General features: G+C 46.6%; 2 protein-coding genes across 8 annotated transcripts in view; one reads left to right on the forward strand and one right to left on the reverse strand.

Moving 5' to 3' along the window:
- myo9b (myosin IXb) overlaps positions 1-1,229 on the reverse strand; it is an 81,121-nt gene extending 79,892 nt beyond the window's left edge. For 4 of the 5 annotated variants that reach the window (XM_037531166.1, XM_037531172.1, XM_037531162.1 and 1 more), the window contains exon 1: positions 904-1,229. The gene's annotated coding sequence lies outside the window, so the exon portion shown is untranslated. The remainder of the gene's footprint in view (positions 1-903) is intronic. The other variant, XM_037531164.1, reaches the window with a different exon arrangement.
- Positions 1,230-6,526: 5,297 nt separating this feature from the next.
- arhgef18a (rho/rac guanine nucleotide exchange factor (GEF) 18a) overlaps positions 6,527-19,552 on the forward strand; it is a 35,511-nt gene continuing 22,485 nt past the window's right edge. The window contains exons 1-4 of one of the 3 annotated variants that reach the window (XM_037531183.1): positions 6,527-6,653; positions 15,581-15,911; positions 16,109-16,212; positions 17,585-17,725. In XM_037531183.1, the coding sequence (XP_037387080.1) occupies positions 16,125-16,212; positions 17,585-17,725 (229 nt within the window). In that variant the 5' untranslated portion in view covers positions 6,527-6,653; positions 15,581-15,911; positions 16,109-16,124. The remainder of the gene's footprint in view (positions 6,654-15,580; positions 15,912-16,108; positions 16,213-17,584; positions 17,726-19,552) is intronic. The other 2 variants (XM_037531180.1, XM_037531187.1) reach the window with 2 other exon arrangements.

The following is a 19,552-nucleotide window of genomic DNA, read 5'->3' on the forward strand; positions in this document are numbered from 1 at the left end:
AGGAAAAACTGCTGCATGTTCATGCTTGTCCGAACGGGAACGCTAGGAACTCCCAAGCTGCACCCACCAACCCTCCTGAGCACAGCATTCACAGCATTAAAGGGGAATTCCACCAACTTCTCAAACTTTTTCTGCATAGTTGAGAGCGTGAGGTGTAATCAGAGGTTCAGAGGGTTTGGTGTGAAACGGTTCAGACGTCTTTACAGTGGTGGTGATGGGAACCAGGCGTCGCCATGACTACAACACAAATACAGACACTTTATTTACCATCCAGAACCACCAGAGAACCTACACGAGTCTTCTGAGCTTATATGGAATGTCGATGATGGAAAACAGTGGAAAACCTGGAATAATGAGTTTTCTTTGGGGACTATTTTGCCGCACAGCGCCCTGCATGTCTCCCTCCACCATGAATGGAGTTGAAGTTCTCTAAACTCTCATAAAACAGCGTCTCAGTCATCAGGCAGTGAATTCAGAACCAGCTCATGTAGGAACTTTCTGTAGGAGCTTTTAGAGGGACGTCTGGTTCCCATCACCACCACTGGGAACGGCTCTGACTCGGTGAGTTTATCTAGAACGGAGCGTTTCACACCAACGTGCTCTGAACAGCTCTGACTTTGTTCCTGTCCACTTAATTATGCAGGATTTTGAAAAAACCCAGACTTCCCCTTTAATGACTAGACCAGGGCTGTTCTCCTTTAAACCCAACTGAACCAAATCAGCACAGCTTCCAGTAGTGGAGAGGAGACAAGCCCACCTGTACTCAGGTGTACTTCCTGCACCTGTCCTGCTGTCCACCCTGGGACTTTCCTCGGCGCGGCCAGTCACAAGACTCACCCTCAAAACTTCACAAAAGAGTGAAAACCGAGCCGAGCCCCACCAATAAGCGCTGAACCGGCTCACCTGCTTCCCTCCGCTGTCATTCCATCTCAGCGCGACAGCCGATCCAACCAGGAAAGAGAGAACAACACCTGCTCGGCAGCCACGTCCAGCCTGCTCGACCGAAGTGCGTGAAAAAGCCCCTCCTGACCAGCAGCAGCCGCTCACCTGTGACCCAGATTAACCCAGCGCGCGCTGGCACTGCTGTCCACTCCACAGGTGAGAGCTAGAGAACCCACTAATGATGAGAAATCACGACCGTGCGAGTCCTGACGGCGCGTCTCCGGCTCGGGTCTCCGGCTCGGGGCTCTGCTCTCCTCTCCTCTCCTCTCCTCTCCAGCCGCGGAGTCACTTCCTCGCTCAGCGCGGCCTCCACACCCCATTTCATTCCACACGCGTATTCCGACAGGCCCCGCCCTCCTGCGCTCGGATCGGCTTTGCTCGCGTTTCAGAGCGAGAGTTAATATTGGTGATGAACTTCACTGAAAGGGCAACCCCACCAATTTTTACAAATCCCTGCATTAATTAAGTGGTTAAGATGTAAACAGAGCCGTTCAGAGCGGGCTCTCTGTTCTAGATAAACTTACCGGGTCAGAACCGTTCTCAGTGGTGGTGATAGGAACCAGACGTCCCCCTCTAAAGGCTCCTACATGAGATGACACACGCTTGGGCTCTAGAACAGCTGAGACATGCAAGGTTGTGTGCTTTTGTTGCCTGTGTTCTAGAAAGGCTAAGCAGTTTGTACTGGTTCTAGACTACCTACGTTGTACATACCTGTGTTCTAGAATATCTGAGTTGTTTGTGCATGTGCTCTACAACCAAACTCCACAGAACTCGTGCACAGGGATCACAGCTCTTTTCCTGCTCAGGCCTGCTCGCTGTTGCCTGTTTGGTGGAGGTGGGAGATGGTCGGGGGGCTTCCTCCTGCCAGCGCTGGTGACCTACATCCATCCATCCATCCATCCATCCATCCATCCATCTATCTGTCCATCCCATCTATCAATCAATCAATAATTAAATAAATGTTCATAAAATATCAAATAGAACTGCACAAATAAAAACTAGAGGGAAGCTAAAGGAGAAAGATTTGGTGCTGAGTCTACTCTGGTTCTAGATTGGACGTGTACTAAGTTGAGTCTATTCGGGTTCTAGAATGGTCATGTACTAAGTCAAATCCATCGGGTTCTAGAATGGTGTATTGAGTTGAGTCTACTTGGGTTCTAGATTTGTCGTTTACTAAGTTGGGTTTACTCAAGTTCTAGATAGGCCATGTACTAAGTTGAGTCTATTAGGGTTCTAGATTGGTTGTGTGCTAAGTTGAGTCTACTTGGGTTCTAGATTGGTTGTGTGCTAAGTTGAGTCTACTCGGGTTTTAGAATGGTTGTGTACTAAGTTGTGTGTTCTTGTGTTCTAGAGTGGCTAAGCGGTGTGTACCTGTGCTGTGGAACTCTTTTCCTGCTCAGGCGTGTCTTAAAGGATCGGTTCTGAAAGGATGTGGAACAGAACATAAACACAAACTGAGAAACTGAGTGAAACACACAGGCTGAAGATCAGAAGGTGCCCGTTTGATGGAGTTGGGAGGTGGTCCGTGTGGTCAGTGGTCGTCCTCCTGCCAGTGCTGGTGTCCTCACGCTCTTCGGTCAGCTGCTCGCTGCCAGAGGCTCCTGTCTCGGGAATGAGCGTGATGGTTCTGTTCTGCAGGTCTCTGAGGTGGGATGGTCCAGGTCTCGGTTCGTGCAGGTCAGAAGTGTCGGGTGGGTTCTTGCCTTTGTTCCAGTTCCATTCTGTCCAGTCCAGCTTCTCCACAAGGCTTCTAGATGGGTCCAGCAACCTGGCCCTGCCGTGAAGGTCACTGTGGGTGGACGGTCCGGGAATCAGGTGCAGGTCAGCTGTGAAAGTCACTTTCCTGCATTGTTCTTTTTTAACAGAGCTTATGGGTGCCCCCTTGTGGCCATTTGTAGCCGAATGGCTGTGTAGAGAGGAACTGGGCTCACACCTGTCCACTCTATTAGACACTCCTACCTTGACGGTCCACCTTGTAGAGTCAGAGACGACAGCTCATCTGCTGCTGCACAGTTTGTGTTGGTCATCCTCTAGACCTTCATTAGTGGTCACAGGACGCTGCCTACAGGATGCTGCCCACAGGACGCTGCCCATAGGACGCTGCCCACAGGACAGTGCCCACAGGACGCTGCCCACAGGACGCTGCCTACAGATGCTGCCCACAGAACGCTGCCCACAGGACGCCGCCCACAGGACACTGCCCACAGGACGCTGCCCACAGGACGCTGCCCACAGGACGCTGTTGGCTGGATGTTTTTGGTTCTTAGTCCAGCAGCACTGCTGTATCTGATCCACTCTGACCAGCACAACACACACTAACACACCACCACCACGTCAGTGTTACTGCAGTGCTGAGAATGACCCACCACCCAAACAGTACCTGCTCTGTGAGGGTCCATGGGGGTCCTGACCACTGAAGAACAGGGTAAGAAACTTTTGACCTGACGTAAGAAAACATTATTCTCAGGACATGAAAATCTTCAGCAGCGCTTTACTGAGTAATGAGTGGGAACAATGCGGCAGCGTCACAGTGACAGCTGGATGTCTGTATATATCACAGGCTGCTTTTCTAGCTGTTCATAGTAGATTATTAATCAGTAATTGTGCTGATAATAAAATATACTTGGTCATAAAATGGTAGAATATTAGTGACGAACTGGTGTTTTAGATTTTTTAACATCCATAAGGATAAAAGCATCGGCTTAATCAGCTTCTTTAGAATCAGTACAGAGCGGAGTCTTTCAGCTGGAAGTGTCGTGCTGAAGTTGTGAAGTCTTAGAATGACTGAAAGCAACTTCACCACTGTACTTGATATTGGTGCCCTCTAGTGACCAGCTGCTGAGTATCTGAGTACCTGAGTAACTGAGTAAATGTAATTAGTTTCTGTACTTTAGTATTTTTGGTGTATCTGTACTGAAGTTTCTCCGTTCTGGGCGACTTTCTCCTTTCACTCCACTACATTTCAGAGTCTAATATCCGACTTTTTCCTCCTACATTTTGAGAAATCTGTCGTTCCTTTTGGTTTCTGTGTGTATAAAAACGTAACATGTCAAAACGAAAGAAGCGCAAAGCCAGAGCACCAATCAGGGCCCAGCGGTCACTTTGTTTAGAGCTGGTTTTGACCTGTTGGTCAGACCGACCCAGTGCAGCACGCGGTTCAACGTCAGCGCAGCAGCGTAAAACTTTGGGAGAGTCTGTTCAACATAAATGATGAACTAACCTAACTTTGTGTAAATAGAGCTCAATATAGAAATATGTCCACATATGCAGTCGAGACTGACGCGGCTTTTTTCTGAATTTCTACAAACACCATTTCATTTTATAGTAAATGAGTTTGGGCTGGTTTATGTTTATGAACAGACGCCTACAGATCAACATAGTAAAGGAGCTCATCTGTGATCCTCAGTTTAAAGCCAGTTTTTATTCAACTTAAACTTGGAACTAAGTTGTAAATAAATCTGAAACTGAAACTTTGCTTGTGTGTAAAAAGTGATTTCAGAGCCACTCGGTTCTCCCTGATGGAAACTGTTTACCTTCAGTGTTTTGTGCTTCTGATCATTTTAATAGACGTCAGCGTCACTAATTAATGACCTTCTATTAAAAGACTGGTTTACCAAGAGAGACGCTGGAGGACTTTCACCTGAAATGAGTTCATGAAGCCAGTCTGGTTATAAAAATGATAACAGGACATCAGAGCCAGAATTACTCTTTTAGTACTTTTACTTTATACTTAAGTACATTTGAAGGGAAATACTTTAGTACTTTTACTCCAGTGGAGGTCTAAAGGGAGGAACTTCTACTTTTACTGGAGGAATATTTTACCTTGGGGGTCTGACTTTAACTCAGGTACAGGGTTTGTGTACTTTTACTCCACTGGCAGCGCAGACTGAGAGTGATTATTACATATTTACTCTGGGAACAGTCACTTGATGTGCCAGTAGAGGGCAGCAGAGGATCAAGGGAATATAGAGCAGGGCGAATGAACAACCCTCCTGAGCACAGCATTCACAGCATTAAAGAGGAATTCCACCAACTTCTCAAACGTTTTCTGCATAGCTGAGTGTGTGAGATGTTATCAGAGGTTCAGAGGGTTTGGTGTGAAACGGTTCCGACGTCAGTAGTGCTATATGTTACTCCAGCTCACTAAAAGCAGAGCAGGTGTGATCAGATACTCTTCCACTCTCTCAGAGCCCCGAGAGTGCAGTTTGACTCCGACACGTGGGCCTCAGTGCAGAGCGCATGTGCAGTAACATTAAAGCATGCCAGTAAACGATGTCAGTGTCTTCAGATTATTCATAAAAATACACCAAATCACTCTTTAATATAATATAATAATACTAGGCTGGCCTTTTCGTTGTGGCATAAAATGGTCTCTCTCTCAAGATTAAGTGACCCTGATTATCCGTGTTTAAGCCCTCCATCCCTGAAACACCACATACACACTAGGGGGTGGAAAGTAAACTTGCCTGGAGCGGTGGGCAGCCCTATCCACGGCGCCGGGGGAGCAGTCGGTCAGGTGTCTTGCTCGGCTCAGGGGATCGAGCTGGCGACTTTCCAGTCCCAGGGCCGGTTCCCTAACCTCCAGCCCACAACTGCCCCCCAGTGCCTGATTTAACTCTGCCATCCAGCCCGTCCAGCGCACAGTGTAAAGGACCCTAACGGTTTAACAGGTGTTCCAGGTGGTTTGTACTTCACGTTTCAACTGTGTAAGACTTGAGCACTTCTGTAAGGCCTACAGGTCTTAACAGTCACGGTTCCCTTTGAAAGGTTCTTAGATCTCAGTAAAGCTTGTTATGTGTAACCAGACAAATAATAGACTATAAACATTCTCTTCCTAGACTCAGAATTATTCTGATTAATGTAGAGGAAAAATATTATTATTAGTAGTAGTAGTAGTAGCAATAGAAGCAGTAGTTTTAGTAGTAGCAGTAGTAGTTTTTGTAGCAGTAGTTTTATTAGTAGTAGTTTTAGTAGTAGTAGTGGTAAATGAAGTAGTAGTTTTAGTAGTATTAGTAGCAGTAGTAATAGTAGTAATTGTAGTTTTTGTTGTACTATTAGTAGTAGTAGTAGTTTTAGTAGTAACAGTAGTAGTAGTAGTAGTAGTAGTAGTTTTAGTTGTAGAAGTAGTAGTTTTAGTAGTATTAGTAGCAGTAGTAATAGTAGTAATTGTAGTTTTTGTTGTACTATTAGTAGTAGTAACAGTAGTAGTAGTAGTAGTAGTAGTTTTAGTTGTAGAAGTAGTAGTTTTAGTAGTAGTAGTAGTAGTAGTTTTTTAGTAGTAGTAGTGTTAGTAGTAGTAGTAATAGTAGTAGGTTTAGTAGTATTTGTAGTTTTAGTAGAGCAGTAGCAGTTTAGTTTTAGTTTTAGTAGTAATAGTATTAATAACAGTAGCAGTAGTGGTAGTAGTAGAAGTAGTAGTGTAGTTTTAGTAGTAGTGCTAATTTTAGTAGTAGTTTTAGTATGACTAGGATTGTAAATCAGTAAATAAAGAAGTCGATCACAAAAAAAGAAATACATGAAATCATTTATTATATTCAACACCACCGGTTTCCTCCAGCACAACCTGGCAACCCGGGGAGTGGGCGTGGCTGTAGCCGCTGGCTGGAGTTAAAGAGACAAAAGCGCTTTGTGTGCTTTAGAGCCGAAAGGAGCCGAAAGGGGCTTAAAATGATGAAGATTTCAGTGTGACGGCGGATAAACTGCCTCGCCGGGTGAGTAGCAGCGCCGAGGAAGCGGATTTGTGGACGTTTAAACTCCAGCAGGAGAGAAAATGTAGTTTATTAAGCTTCTGGAACTTCAGTAACAGGTTCACTGAGCTGTGTGTGGAACTCAGCCTCGGGTTCTAGCAGTAGAACAGCGGCTCGTTTCGCCTCTGTGGTTCGTTTGGGCTCTTTTGGGCTGTTAAATGAATCTATTTGCTCGTTCTTTAATATAAACGCGAAGCCGAGGTTGGTTTTCACCTTTCTTATTCCAACTCTCCGGTCCACCTTAAATGGAGCTGTACCTACGCTCTGGACGCTCCTGCGCCGCAGTGAGGCAGCCGCATTTAAGGTGGAGCGGAATATTCCAGTCATGGCTCAGAGTCTCGGTTTCAGTGCGTGGTTTCAGTGTCGCCCTGGTGAGAAACTTGGGCGGTTTGGCTGTTTTTCCTCTGATTTAAGCGACTTTGGAATTGATTATTAACCGCCTCACAGGCTTGACCCCTCACTCCTGGACACTGGACACTTTAAGGTCACTTAAAGTAGTGGTCATGATATTGTTTTGACCATGTCTTTCACATGCGGTCACTGCGCCTTCATATACCGTGTCTTAGAGTGGCTCCTCGGAGGAGGAGGAGGCTCCTCAGTCATGACTTGTGCTTGATAATAACCATTCTAAGGTGGTTCTAACCCAGCTGAAGCAGAGGCCTGTGGGAGTTTCCTCAGCTGGGGCTCTTACTTAGAACTTTATCTAACGAGTAATGATGATAAGAATGACAAGAAATGATGAACAGGCTGCTGACCTGGAAAAACCAGACTGAAGTGCTGGATCTGAAAGACTGAACTATTCCAGATGTAGTACAAGTTGATTTAAAGGGGAGTTCCACCAGTTTTTCATAGTTTTTAGACGTCTTTACAGTGGTGGTGATGGGAACCAGGCGTCGCCATGACTACAACACAGATACAGACACTTTATTTACCATCCAGAACCACCAGAGAACCTACACGAGTCTTCTGAGCTTATATGGAATGTCGATGATGGAAAACAGTGGAAAATCTGGAATAATGAGTTTTCTTTGGGGACTATTTTGCCGCACAGCGCCCTGCATGTCTCCCTCCACCATGAATGGAGTTGAAGTTCTCTAAACTCTCATAAAACAGCGTCTCAGTCATCAGGCAGTGAATTCAGAACCAGTTCATGGAGGAACTTTCTGTAGGAGCTTTTAGAGGGACGTCTGGTTCCTATCACCACCACTGTGAGGAGCTTTTAGAGGGACGTCTGGTTCCTATCACCACCACTGTGAGGAGCTTTTAGAGGCGGACGTCTGGTTCCCATCACCACCACTGTGAGCAGCTCTGACTCGGCCAGTTTATCTAGAACGTTTACATCTTAACCACTTCATCATGTCGAGTTCCCTCGTGAATGAAGTGTTCTGGGTCGTGAGCGGCTCAGAGCTGTAGGCCTCCCTGCTTGTTTGTGAGTGAAGTTAATGAAACCCTGAGATCAGTGGTTAACAGATTGACCCTCCCATTGACCGCAGCCATTCCGTACGCCCCCCCCGATCTGGACCACTTCGTCATTGGTTGGACAGTAGCTAACCTCAGTCGGTGTAGGAGGGCGGCTGCCTGCACCTGCTCATGCTCTTTGTCTGATGTCATCTTTCCAAGAAAGCCGTTTGTCACTCAGTGGTTGTGGGAGTGGATCTGTTTCTCTCCCTTAAAGCGAGAGTTCAGCCAGGACCGCGGCTCAGTCGATCGACTGAGACGTGTTTGGCACTTGCACTGCAGAGCGGTGGTGTTCACAAGTCAACATGGAGAACATGTCTTACTGTAAGAGCATCGGAAGATTATTTCATTTACATTCCACAGGCAGATATATAGCAAAATATATAGAAACGGGTGGAATATTTTTACAGCAGTCTTGTATAGAGAAATACTAGACATGTTGACTACATTTAAGAGCTTCCCGCTCACTCAGATCATTTTTGCAGTGCGTTTAGGTTGGAACCGGTTTGCGTGGTGCTAACTGCACGCCTAAATCCCCACACCTCAAATCATGGTGGAGTTGTTAAAGAGTAATTCTGCCGGTTTTCGCAAATTCCTGCATAGATAAACTGGTTAAGATGTAATCAGAGCGGTTCTGAGCGGTTTGGTGTGAAACGCTCCATTCTAGATAAACTGATCGAGTCAGAACCGTTCACAGTGGTGGTGATGGGAACCAGACGTCCCCCTCTAAAAGCTCCTCACAGTGGTGGTGATGGGAACCAGACGTCCCTCTAAAAGCTCCTACAGAAAGTTCCTACATGAACTGGTTCTGAATTCACTGCCTGATGACTGAGACGCTGTTTTATGAGAGTTTAGAGAACTTCAACTCCATTCATGGTGGAGGGAGACATGCAGGGCGCTGTGCGGCAAAATAGTCCCCAAAGAAAACTCATTATTCCAGATTTTCCACTGTTTTCCATCATCAACATTCCATATAAGCTCAGAAGACTCGTGTAGGTTCTCTGGTGGTTCTGGATGGTAAATAAAGTGTCTATATCTGTGTTGTAGTCATGGCGACGCCTGGTTCCCATCACCACCACTGGAAAGACGTCTGGACCGTTTCGCTGAGTTATGCGGGAATTTTGAAAAGCCGGTGGAATTTCCTTTCACATAGTCCTGCGTTAGGGATATAGAGCAGATATCGAGTTTATTTATGCTGTTTTTAAAGTTTTGCAGTTCATAATTTTGTTATGCGATAATAAGACACCAAAACATAAACCAGAATAAACGTAAATAAATAAATAAAAACTGCAGTCGTGTGTAAAAACGTCTGCGCCTCCGTCATGTGACGTTTTAAGTGTAAATGAGTCAACTCGTCCTCTACGGACACACTTCCGCACGGTTTAAAGGCAGAAAAACCGTGTCCTGGACGAAGTTGACCGGATGCGCCTTGATTTTGACAGTTATGTCATCAAATGTGCAGAAATGTCTTATTTAAGTTTGTTTGATTTTTAAGTTAATTTTCACTTAGAAAATCATCAGCAGAGAGTCGAAATACCTGATGGCCCAAATATTATTCACAAATGCTTGAAAATACAGAGTTATTAAAATATCGGCTCAAAGAATCCGAGCATTCCCGTTGTTTCCCATCACTGAGTAAAAGATGCCGAGGCTTGTTTTACTGTGGGACCGATCAGAGCAGTTTGGGTCGTTAAAGTGTCACAATAAAACATATCTAATGTATTAATTATCCATGTTTAATTGAATTATTAATAATTAATATTTGTGAGACAATCTTTTTTAAGACCAAACGATTCTTTACATATCAAACAAACAGCGACTGCATTCAGAAATACTTTATTAAAGCAAATTACTTGATATTAAACTGTTTATTAATCCGATATGAAGTCGGAGCCGCGAGATTTCCTGTGATCTTCATTCCGTTTCCCGGCTGTTTGAAACATGAGGCTCGTTTTCTGCGGCTCTCTGTCGGTCCGAGCTTTACGGCTCAGTCTGGGCTGAATGTGGTCAGTAAACGAAGCTGCCGGTCAGTCGGAGAAGAAAGGCTCGTCAACTTTAGCGAACTTCGTTACCGCAGTGCAGCGCTACACTGATCTTACAGCACTGCTGCCCCCATCAGGTGAGAGGAGGAACTGCAGCGCACTGGCTGGAGGGCCACTAATAACACCCTCTAAAACAGAAGACAGGGGCCGAGGAAATCTGTCTGAGGGCCCGTTTGGCCCTGGGGCCGGACTTTGAATGTCAGCTCGCTACAAATATTAGAATCTTCTCATCATATTAGAGTCTTTTTATACTAGTTGGGCTGGGAAATAGAATATTTATGGCTTTCGTGATGAATTGCATCAAATCATGCTTCTCTCAGCAAATCATGGATATCGCCAGTACTTCCCAACACTTCCCAAATGCATGTTTGATTCCAGCGAGAACAAACTTAGTCCCAGTGCAATGGATTTAGAGCCGCAGTTTGTGGGAAATAAAATAAAAAAAATCTTTGTTCTCATAGTTTTGGTAGAATTCTTCTGACTTCTCAGGACAGGAAAAGGAGAGAGTGTGAAATATCACGCCACCTGAAAACTTCATAAAGTATCATGATGCGTAGCCTCTTCAGCTCCTCGGGACCACCGGTGGGTCCAAACCGCACTCGGTCATGTTCTCCATAACGTTCATACTCCATAAGCTCCATTCAGAAGCTGGGCGTCGTGTGAGGCTGTAGCTCTTCTCTCCAGTCTAATAGACGGTGACGTCATTTTAAACCCTTATAATAAAAGAAGCTGAACTTTGTTTTTCTACTGAAAGTCGACCCGTTTTTCCCCAAATCTGGGCTCTAAACTATAAACAGACGGCGTCTCTTCAGTGATCTGCTCTGGAAACATCACTTTTAGAGAACAACACAAAGAGCGGCGCAGATTTTTGGCTCTCAGCAGTGAATTGGAAGCATGTAGTGAAATGTGGAGATCATAAAACACACGTTCTGATCATTTGAGGAGCTTTTAAAAAAATAAAAAAATAATAATAATTGACATGTATTTCATGCAGTTACTGAATAATCTGCCATATGATTTGGTCACGAAGATTCAGACGGACAAACCAAAACATTCCCGGGAGAATAAAAGGCTAAACGGACGTTTGTCACGTCGCCCAGCTCTAATATTGGTTTAATGTCCTTGCAGTCTTTTCAGCTGTAGTGCGTTCATGTTGAACTCTGGCCTTAAAGAGTGAAGACTCTGGCTGTGGTGGTCAGACGGAGTGCTGGACACCGTTGTGGACGACGCAGTAACCGATCGAGTGAATGAGTTACAGTGTGTGCAAACATTAGGCAGCTGGGTGAATTCCCTCCAGCTCCGGTGTGCTGGACTGTTTACGTTTGGGCAGAAGGGCGAGCGAGGCGGCTGATCTTCACTCCCTCTCTGCCCTTCAGACTGCGTGTGTTTACAGCTCACTGAGGTGAGCAGGGCTGTGTCATGTTTCACGTCCGCTGTGTGTGTGGACGGAGATCCAGGCGCTCGGCGGCTCCGGCCTGCTTTTCCTGTTCTGGCTGATAACCACCAGCCTGGGTTAGTTTTCATGCTGGTCTCTTCCTCCCATGAGTCAATCCCCTGGAGGGGCGTGGCCAGGCAGATCGGGGCGGAGCTGATCCAGCCTGGAACTGTAATGAATCCCTGCTGCCTCGTTAGCATTGGACTAATTACTTAAGAGTAATTGGCGTTAAAGAGACGGTTCATCAGAAAATCAAGGGTACACGGTTTTCCGCTCTCCCCAGTAGCTGATCAGCTGAGACTCGCTTGGTGTCCCAGTTTCTTGGGCTGGACACGATTATTGGACTATTCGGATATCCATTCGTCGGATAGGTGTTTGGATTTTAATTTTGGGATTCGGATATTCGTTTGTTTGTTGCTTTTGTCTCAATGAAGGCCATCAGTAAAGCGAACTGCGAAACACTGCATTGTCCAGGGTTTTTGGGAGAAAGTTGGACGACTCGTCTTTCGGTCCATGGCGCATTGTTTTTAGTTATTTAGAGTCGCAGCCCCCTGCTCTGCTCCGGAAGACCCACCACTCCTTCCATGTTCTCCCCGTGTCTGCGTGAGTTTTCTCCGGGTTCTCCGGTTTCCTCCCACAGTCCAAAGACATGCAGTCAGGCCAACTGGACATGCAAGACTGCCCCTGGGTGTGAGTGACTGTCTGTCTGTCTGTCTGTCTGCCCTGCGATGGACTGGCGACCTGTCCAGGGTGTATCCTGCCTTTTGCCCGAAGACTGCTGGGATAGGCTCCAGCACCCCCTGCGACCCTGATGGAGAAGCGGCTTAGAAAATGGATGGATGGTGTTTGTCCTGCTGGAAGGGGCCGGAGAAGGGACCACGGAAGGGGACGAAGGGGACGAGGAAGGGGGTAGAGAAGAGCCCACGGAAGGGGATGAAGGGGACGAGGAAGGGGATGAAGGGGACAAGGAAGGGGACGAAGGGGACGAGGAAGGGGATGAAGGGGACGAGGGAGGGGGTAGAGAAGAGCCCACGGAAGGGGATGAAGGGGACGAGGAAGGGGATGAAGGGGACGAGGAAGGGGACGAAGGGGACGAGGAAGGGGATGAAGGGGACGAGGGAGGGGGTAGAGAAGAGCCCACGGAAGGGGATGAAGGGGACGAGGAAGGGGATGAAGGGGACGAGGGAGGGGGCGGAGCAGCAAAACGGGCTTTATTTTGCATTTCAGATGGAGTTGCATGTTTACCACCGTTGAATGTCCTGGGGTGAGAACCGTATCACTCCTTTAAGCCTTTATTGCATTATGAAGGCTGGAGCAGAGCTGATGTAGCAGTAGCGAGAGGATTTCGGGTGGTTTTTGGAGCTGGATTGCTGGCTGATGTTCGGTCACAGCTGGATGATGGCTGGCTCGTTCGGGCCGGGTCTGCTGAGTGTTCTGATATGCATATTGTGTCTGTAGCTTAATCTGAGCTGGGAAGGCGAGAAGGCGGCTCTGCGTGATATGGACTTCTCAAATCAGTGCCCCACACACACACACACACACACACACACACACACACACACACACACACACTGTCTCCAGTTATACAGATACAGAGTCGAGCGAAGCCACATGTTCCTCACCAGACTGCTAAAAACATTGGGCAGGTTAGAACTCCGGTTTTCTCCATTGTGCTCAGTGAGTGCGTTCACTGCCTTCCTTTAGTCTCAGATTTGATTTTTTATTATTTATTTTGACCAGAACCCACACGACTGACGTTCATCTCTCATAGTGAAGTCAGGTGGTCTTTTTTCTCGCTTCTCAGTATAATTTGGAACACAGTGTGGTTCTTCAGACCCCAACCACACACAGCAGAACATCACACAGAACTACACGCAGTGCAGCCGCACGACTGCGCAGAACACGCAGTAAACACACCAGACGGGAAGCGTCCGGCGAGGGGAGCGCGCCCGACGGGAAGCGTCCGGCGAGGGGAGCGCGCCCGACGGGAAGTGTCCATAAACAGAGCCATAAACACTCAAAGAACCGTTTGCATGGTGAAATCATTCTTCAGGTTGATGGAGAATGTGTTATATAAGGTTCTAGATAGAACCCTTTTTAATAACATTCTTTGTAGCACCAAAAAGGGTTCTTCTGTTACAAGCTTGACCTTGTAACAGCAAATAAAACCATTTTGGTGCCGTGTGCGTGCGCGTGCGTGTGTGCGCGTGTGTGCGCGTGTGTGCGCGTGTGTGCGCGTGTGTGTGTGTGTGTGTCATGCCTCTCCGGCTCTTTAGGCCCATCCACCCTGGACTGTGGAATCTGCCAAACCTGTTTAAACTCCACAAACGGCCTCCTTCGTTCTTCTGTCCTAGTGAGCCGGTTTACTGGCATTTCTGCTGCCCCACTACTCCTCACTTTCCTGCTGCCCCACTACTCCTCACTTTCCTGCTGTCCCACTACTCCTCACTTTCCTGCTGCCCCGCTACTCCTCACTTTCCTGCTGCCCCGCTACTCCTCACTTTCCTGCTGCCCCGCTACTCCTCACTTTCCTGCTGCCCCGCTACTCCTCACTTTCCTGCTGCCCCGCTACTCCTCACTTTCCTGCTGCCCCGCTACTCCTCACTTTCCTGCTGCCCCGCTACTCCTCACTTTCCTTCTGCCCCGCTACTCCTCACTTTCCTGCTGCCCCGCTACTCCTCACTTTCCTGCTGCCCCGCTACTCCTCACTTTCCTGCTGCCCCGCTACTCCTCACTTTCCTGCTGTCCCACTACTCCTCACTTTCCTGCTGCCCCGCTACTCCTCACTTTCCTGCTGCCCCGCTACTCCTCACTTTCCTGCTGCCCCGCTACTCCTCACTTTCCTGCTGCCCCGCTACTCCTCACTTTCCTGCTGTCCCACTACTCCTCACTTTCCTGCTGCCCCGCTACTCCTCACTTTCCTGCTGCCCCGCTACTCCTCACTTTCCTGCTGCCCCGCTACTCCTCACTTTCCTGCTGCCCCGCTACTCCTCACTTTCCTGCTGCCCCGCTACTCCTCACTTTCCTGCTGCCCCGCTACTCCTCACTTTCCTGCTGCCCCGCTACTCCTCACTTTCCTGCTGTCCCACTACTCCTCACTTTCCTGCTGCCCCGCTACTCCTCACTTTCCTGCTGCCCCGCTACTCCTCACTTTCCTGCTGCCCCGCTACTCCTCACTTTCCTGCTGTCCCGCTACTCCTCACTTTCCTGCTGCCCCGCTACTCCTCACTTTCCTGCTGCCCCGCTACTCCTCACTTTCCTGCTGCCCCGCTACTCCTCACTTTCCTTCTGCCCCGCTACTCCTCACTTTCCTGCTGCCCCGCTACTCCTCACTTTCCTGCTGCCCCGCTACTCCTCACTTTCCTGCTGCCCCGCTACTCCTCACTTTCCTGCTGCCCCGCTACTCCTCACTTTCCTGCTGCCCCGCTACTCCTCACTTTCCTGCTGCCCCGCTACTCCTCACTTTCCTGCTGCCCCGCTACTCCTCACTTTCCTGCTGCCCCGCTACTCCTCACTTTCCTGCTGCCCCGCTACTCCTCACTTTCCTGCTGCCCCGCTACTCCTCACTTTCCTGCTCAGCTGCTCTAGTCTGTGTTCCACTGCGCTGTTCTACTGAAGGAGACCAACTGCAGTTGCTCCCTGTAGATCTCACTGTTGTAATGTGCCCTGCTCCCTGAGAGCCACTTATTAATTATTCATTCTGAAAGCCACTTATTCTAAATTCCCTGCCTGATGACTGAGACGCTGTTTTATGAGAGTTTAGAGAACTTCAACTCCATTCATGGTGGAGGGAGACATGCAGGGCGCTGTGCGGCAAAATAGTCCCCAAAGAAAATTTCATTATTCCAGATTTTCCACTGTTTTCCATCATCAACATTCCATATAAGCTCAGAAGACTCGTGTAGGTTCTCTGGTGGTTCTGGATGGTAAATAAAGTGTCTATATCTGTGTTGTAGTCATGGAGACGCCTGGTTCCCATCACCACCACTGTAAAGACGTCTGAACCGTTTCACACCAAACCCTCTGGATCTCTGATTACACCTCACGCACTCAACTATGGGGGAATTTTGAAAAACACAATACAGGAGCTGGTGGAAATCAGACTTGCACCCCAGAGACTCAACTGTGAGGTAGTTGAGCTTCCTGTCCTGCGGAGTTTCAGCCTTTTTAACCTGCCTTTTCCCTCTCGGTTCTCACAGAGTGTGAATCAGTGTGTCTGTCTCTGCTGTGTGGTCAGATATGAATGTCCTTCAGTCCACGTTCATCCTGTAACTCCACCTGCTGCAGGTAAGCCGACTCGCACCCCAGAGACTCAAGGCTTGACTTAGACTTGCACCCCAGAGACTTGAGCCTGTGCTGTTGAACATAAACTGACTCGGTCTGTTTGAAGACTCACTGGGTTTGAAGTGCTGCTCTCACTGATCGAGGTGGAGTAAATCGTTCTGAATGTGGTGAAATATTAATAGACTGGTTTTGGTTTGTAGCTAACAGTCAGACAGAATGGACGAGACCGAACTGATTGGGCCCAAAGTCCTAGAGGATTCTGCATCACTCAGCACTAGCGTTGTTGATGGCCTCAAAATCGAAGGTGAGATGTGAGCACCTTACACTGTAACTGGACTCTGTACGGTGCTGACCCTTCCCCTCGCTTCCCTTTACCACACTTCTTGTTGTCGACTATCAGAGTTAGGATCACTGCTGTTGTGTCTCAGCCATGGGATCTACTTTTGTTCATTTTTATAGCTTTGAATTGTCAGATGATGAAGTCTATTAGAGAAACTAAACACCTCCACACAGTTAGAGGCAGGTGATGATTTAGGCTTCCAGTTAGCACCATGCTAATTGCTATACGTATCCTTCCATTACATGTTAACTACACTATATTTCCAAAAGTGTTCACTCCCCCATCCAAATCACTGAATCCAGGTGTTCCAGTCACTTCCATGGCCACAGGTGTGTAAAGCCGAGACCCTAGGCCTGTAGACTGCTTCTACAGACATTAGTGAAAGAATGGGTCGCTCTCAGGAGCGAGTGAGCCAGACCTTCTCGTCCAGCATCAGTGCTGACCTCACAAATGTTCTTCTGGAAGAACGGACAAAAATTCCCATAAACACTCCTAACCCTTGTGGAAAGCCTTCCCAGAAGAGCTGAAGCTGTTATAGCTGCAAAGGGTGGGCGACATCATATTAAACCCTATGGATTAAGAATGGGACGTCACTCAAGTTTATGTGTGTGAAGCCAGACGACCGAATACTTTTGGCAGTATAGTGAACGTTAACCTCGTAGCTCCAGTGCCTAAACTAAGTAAAGTTCAGACACAAAACATGACTTGGCTGATTGACTCTGACTATATTCAGTGTGAAGGATGTGTTCTAGTGTTAATTGTGAAATTAATGGCATCGTTTTACGATTCTCACGACGAGATCGCGGACACTGGTATTGCGGTTTTGATCTTTGTTTCAGAATCATTACACCCCTAGCCAGGAGAGAATAAACTGCAAATTTGAGTTTATATGAAAAAGATAATGTATGAAGACAGTAATTAGTAGTATATAAACAAAAGTGTAACATTTTCTAATCTATACAGTCCAAATATTAAAACTGTGTTGCAAAAACAACCCATTTTGAAAAATACTTGAATATATCTATCTAATTAGCCTACAGTGTCTTAGCTCCGCCCATTCCCACTGTGGTTTCCCGAGTCTTATATTATGCAGGTGTTATGGGCCTTTTTAATCTATCTTTGTTCTTTAAATATATAATATATGTAAATGAGCTCTGTTCTGATTGGCTGCCCTGTATTTCTTGTGTATATGTTCAGAAAGCAGTCCAGGCTGAAAGACGGGTGTAAAGGGCGGGGCTAAAGCAATGTAGCCTCAATAGGCAAATATATGTAAATAAGGATGTCGTGAAGTTCTGCTTATTTGTAAGTTTTCCATGAAATGGCATCTTTAATTCAGATGACCAGTACTCGGCTCTGAGAGAGGATCTGGAAGCTGATGCTCGGGACTTCTACTCTCCAACGTGGAGTTTAGCTGTGGATCAGCAGTACGTAAAGACTTTTACCAAAGACGCCATCAAGAGACAAGATGTCATTCACGGTGAGTGGATTCATCTCGGATGGTTGGATGGATGGTTGGAGGGTTGGATGGTTGGAGGGTTGGATGGATGGATGGTTGGATGGATGGATGGTTGGATGGATGGATGTTTGGATGGACGGATGGTTGGATGGATGGTTGGATGGATGGTTGGTTGGATGGATGGATGGTTAGATGGATGGTTAGATGGATGGACGGATGGATGGACGGATGGATGGACGGATGGTTGGACGGATGGTTGGACGGATGGTTGGACGGATGGTTGGATGGACATTTGGATGGTTGGATGGACGTTTGGATGGTTGGATGGACGTTTGGATGGTTGGTTGGATGGATGGATGGTTGGATGGATGGATGGATGGATCTTTGTCATTGTTTAAAAACAATGAAAAACCATTTAGCAGCTCTAGAATTAACAGCTAGGACATAAACAAAAAGAAAATAAAGATAAATAGGCAAAGACGTAAATATAAACACAATAAGATGGTATGCTGCTGTTGTCGGAACAAAACCTCGTATCTCCGAGACGGGAACTTTACAGGAGAAGGAAAAAAAAACTACTTTACTTTTAATGGAAGTCAATGTAACCAGATTTTTTTCCAAGTAATTTTGGGTCATTTCTTTTGGTCCTTTCTTCATGAAGTTCATGTCCAATGTAGAGAAAAACAAATTCTGTCCAAAACTGAAAAATGACGAGGTTTTGTTCCGACAGCAGCGATTATACAAACATACTAGAGCAAAATGAAATGATAACTAGGGCCAGATGAAAGACCTCTCCGGCTTGGTCTGGTCTCCAGCTTGGTCTTAGTCTTGGCCCTGGGGAAGAAGCTGTTTTCTAATCTTAGTTTTTGCTCTGATTGATCTGAATCTCCTGTAAACATACATGCACTGTCCAAAAGTTTGGGGACACCTGTCCTCTTGAAAATTTCAGAGTGATGTTTGTTTGTTTGTTTGTTTGTTTGTTTGCTTGCTGTTCTTTTTCAGTAAATTAATGAAATTGGTCAAATAAATTCCTGTCCAAGTGTATTTGGTCTTTGATGCTTTACCAATTATCTCTTTTGGTCCAAAGCTGGTTTTAACACCTGAAACATGTTCAGTGCTAATGAGTGACATTACAACAAAAGGGTGACAGAACAATAGTGGGCGTGGCCGTTGGCTTTACTCTTAAGAAGTCACTAATACTGGTACAAATATTTACATGTTTGATGTTGTTGTTTTCCTCTAAATGAATCTTTAAATGGACTCCCCAAACTTTTGACAGGAGTGTATTTCAGAAGTAATTAGTGTTTATTTACCTGTGGATGATGAAGTCTAGCCTGCGTTTTTCTTGGTGTGGTCCTGATTCCTGGTGTCTAATTCAGTTTGCCGAGTTGCTAAAGAAGCTAAACGAGCAAAACCAGTAGCAAAGCCACAGGAAATCGACACAATCAAATCTATTTCCTGAAAGAAATTAACCGCACAGTAGGTTTTGGTTTCTTTTGTCAAGTGAACTCTATGACCCTGTTTACACCTGGTCATTACTTGCACAGTCAGCTTCAGGATTAAATTCAGATAGAGATCCACATAAAAATGCAAGTGTGAACGCATCAAATACAGATTTAAGACAGAATTCAGTCCGATTGCCCAGGTCTGAGATGCGTCTTGTTTAGATCTGCAAGTGTAAATGCATCTGTTTCCTCCTCTTAGTATTGAGACTCCTCCCCATGTTCTGCGTGTGAGAAACCCCGCCCACTGCCCTCCACTAAACCGATGCCTTGCTGCACCTTCAGCAGCCTGAGCTCTTCAAAATAAATCTTTGGTTAATCTTTACTGTAGTTCAGTGATATTCCC

This window comes from Pygocentrus nattereri, chromosome 2 (assembly GCF_015220715.1).
Source record: "Pygocentrus nattereri isolate fPygNat1 chromosome 2, fPygNat1.pri, whole genome shotgun sequence".
Classification (NCBI taxonomy): Eukaryota; Metazoa; Chordata; class Actinopteri; order Characiformes; family Serrasalmidae; genus Pygocentrus; species Pygocentrus nattereri.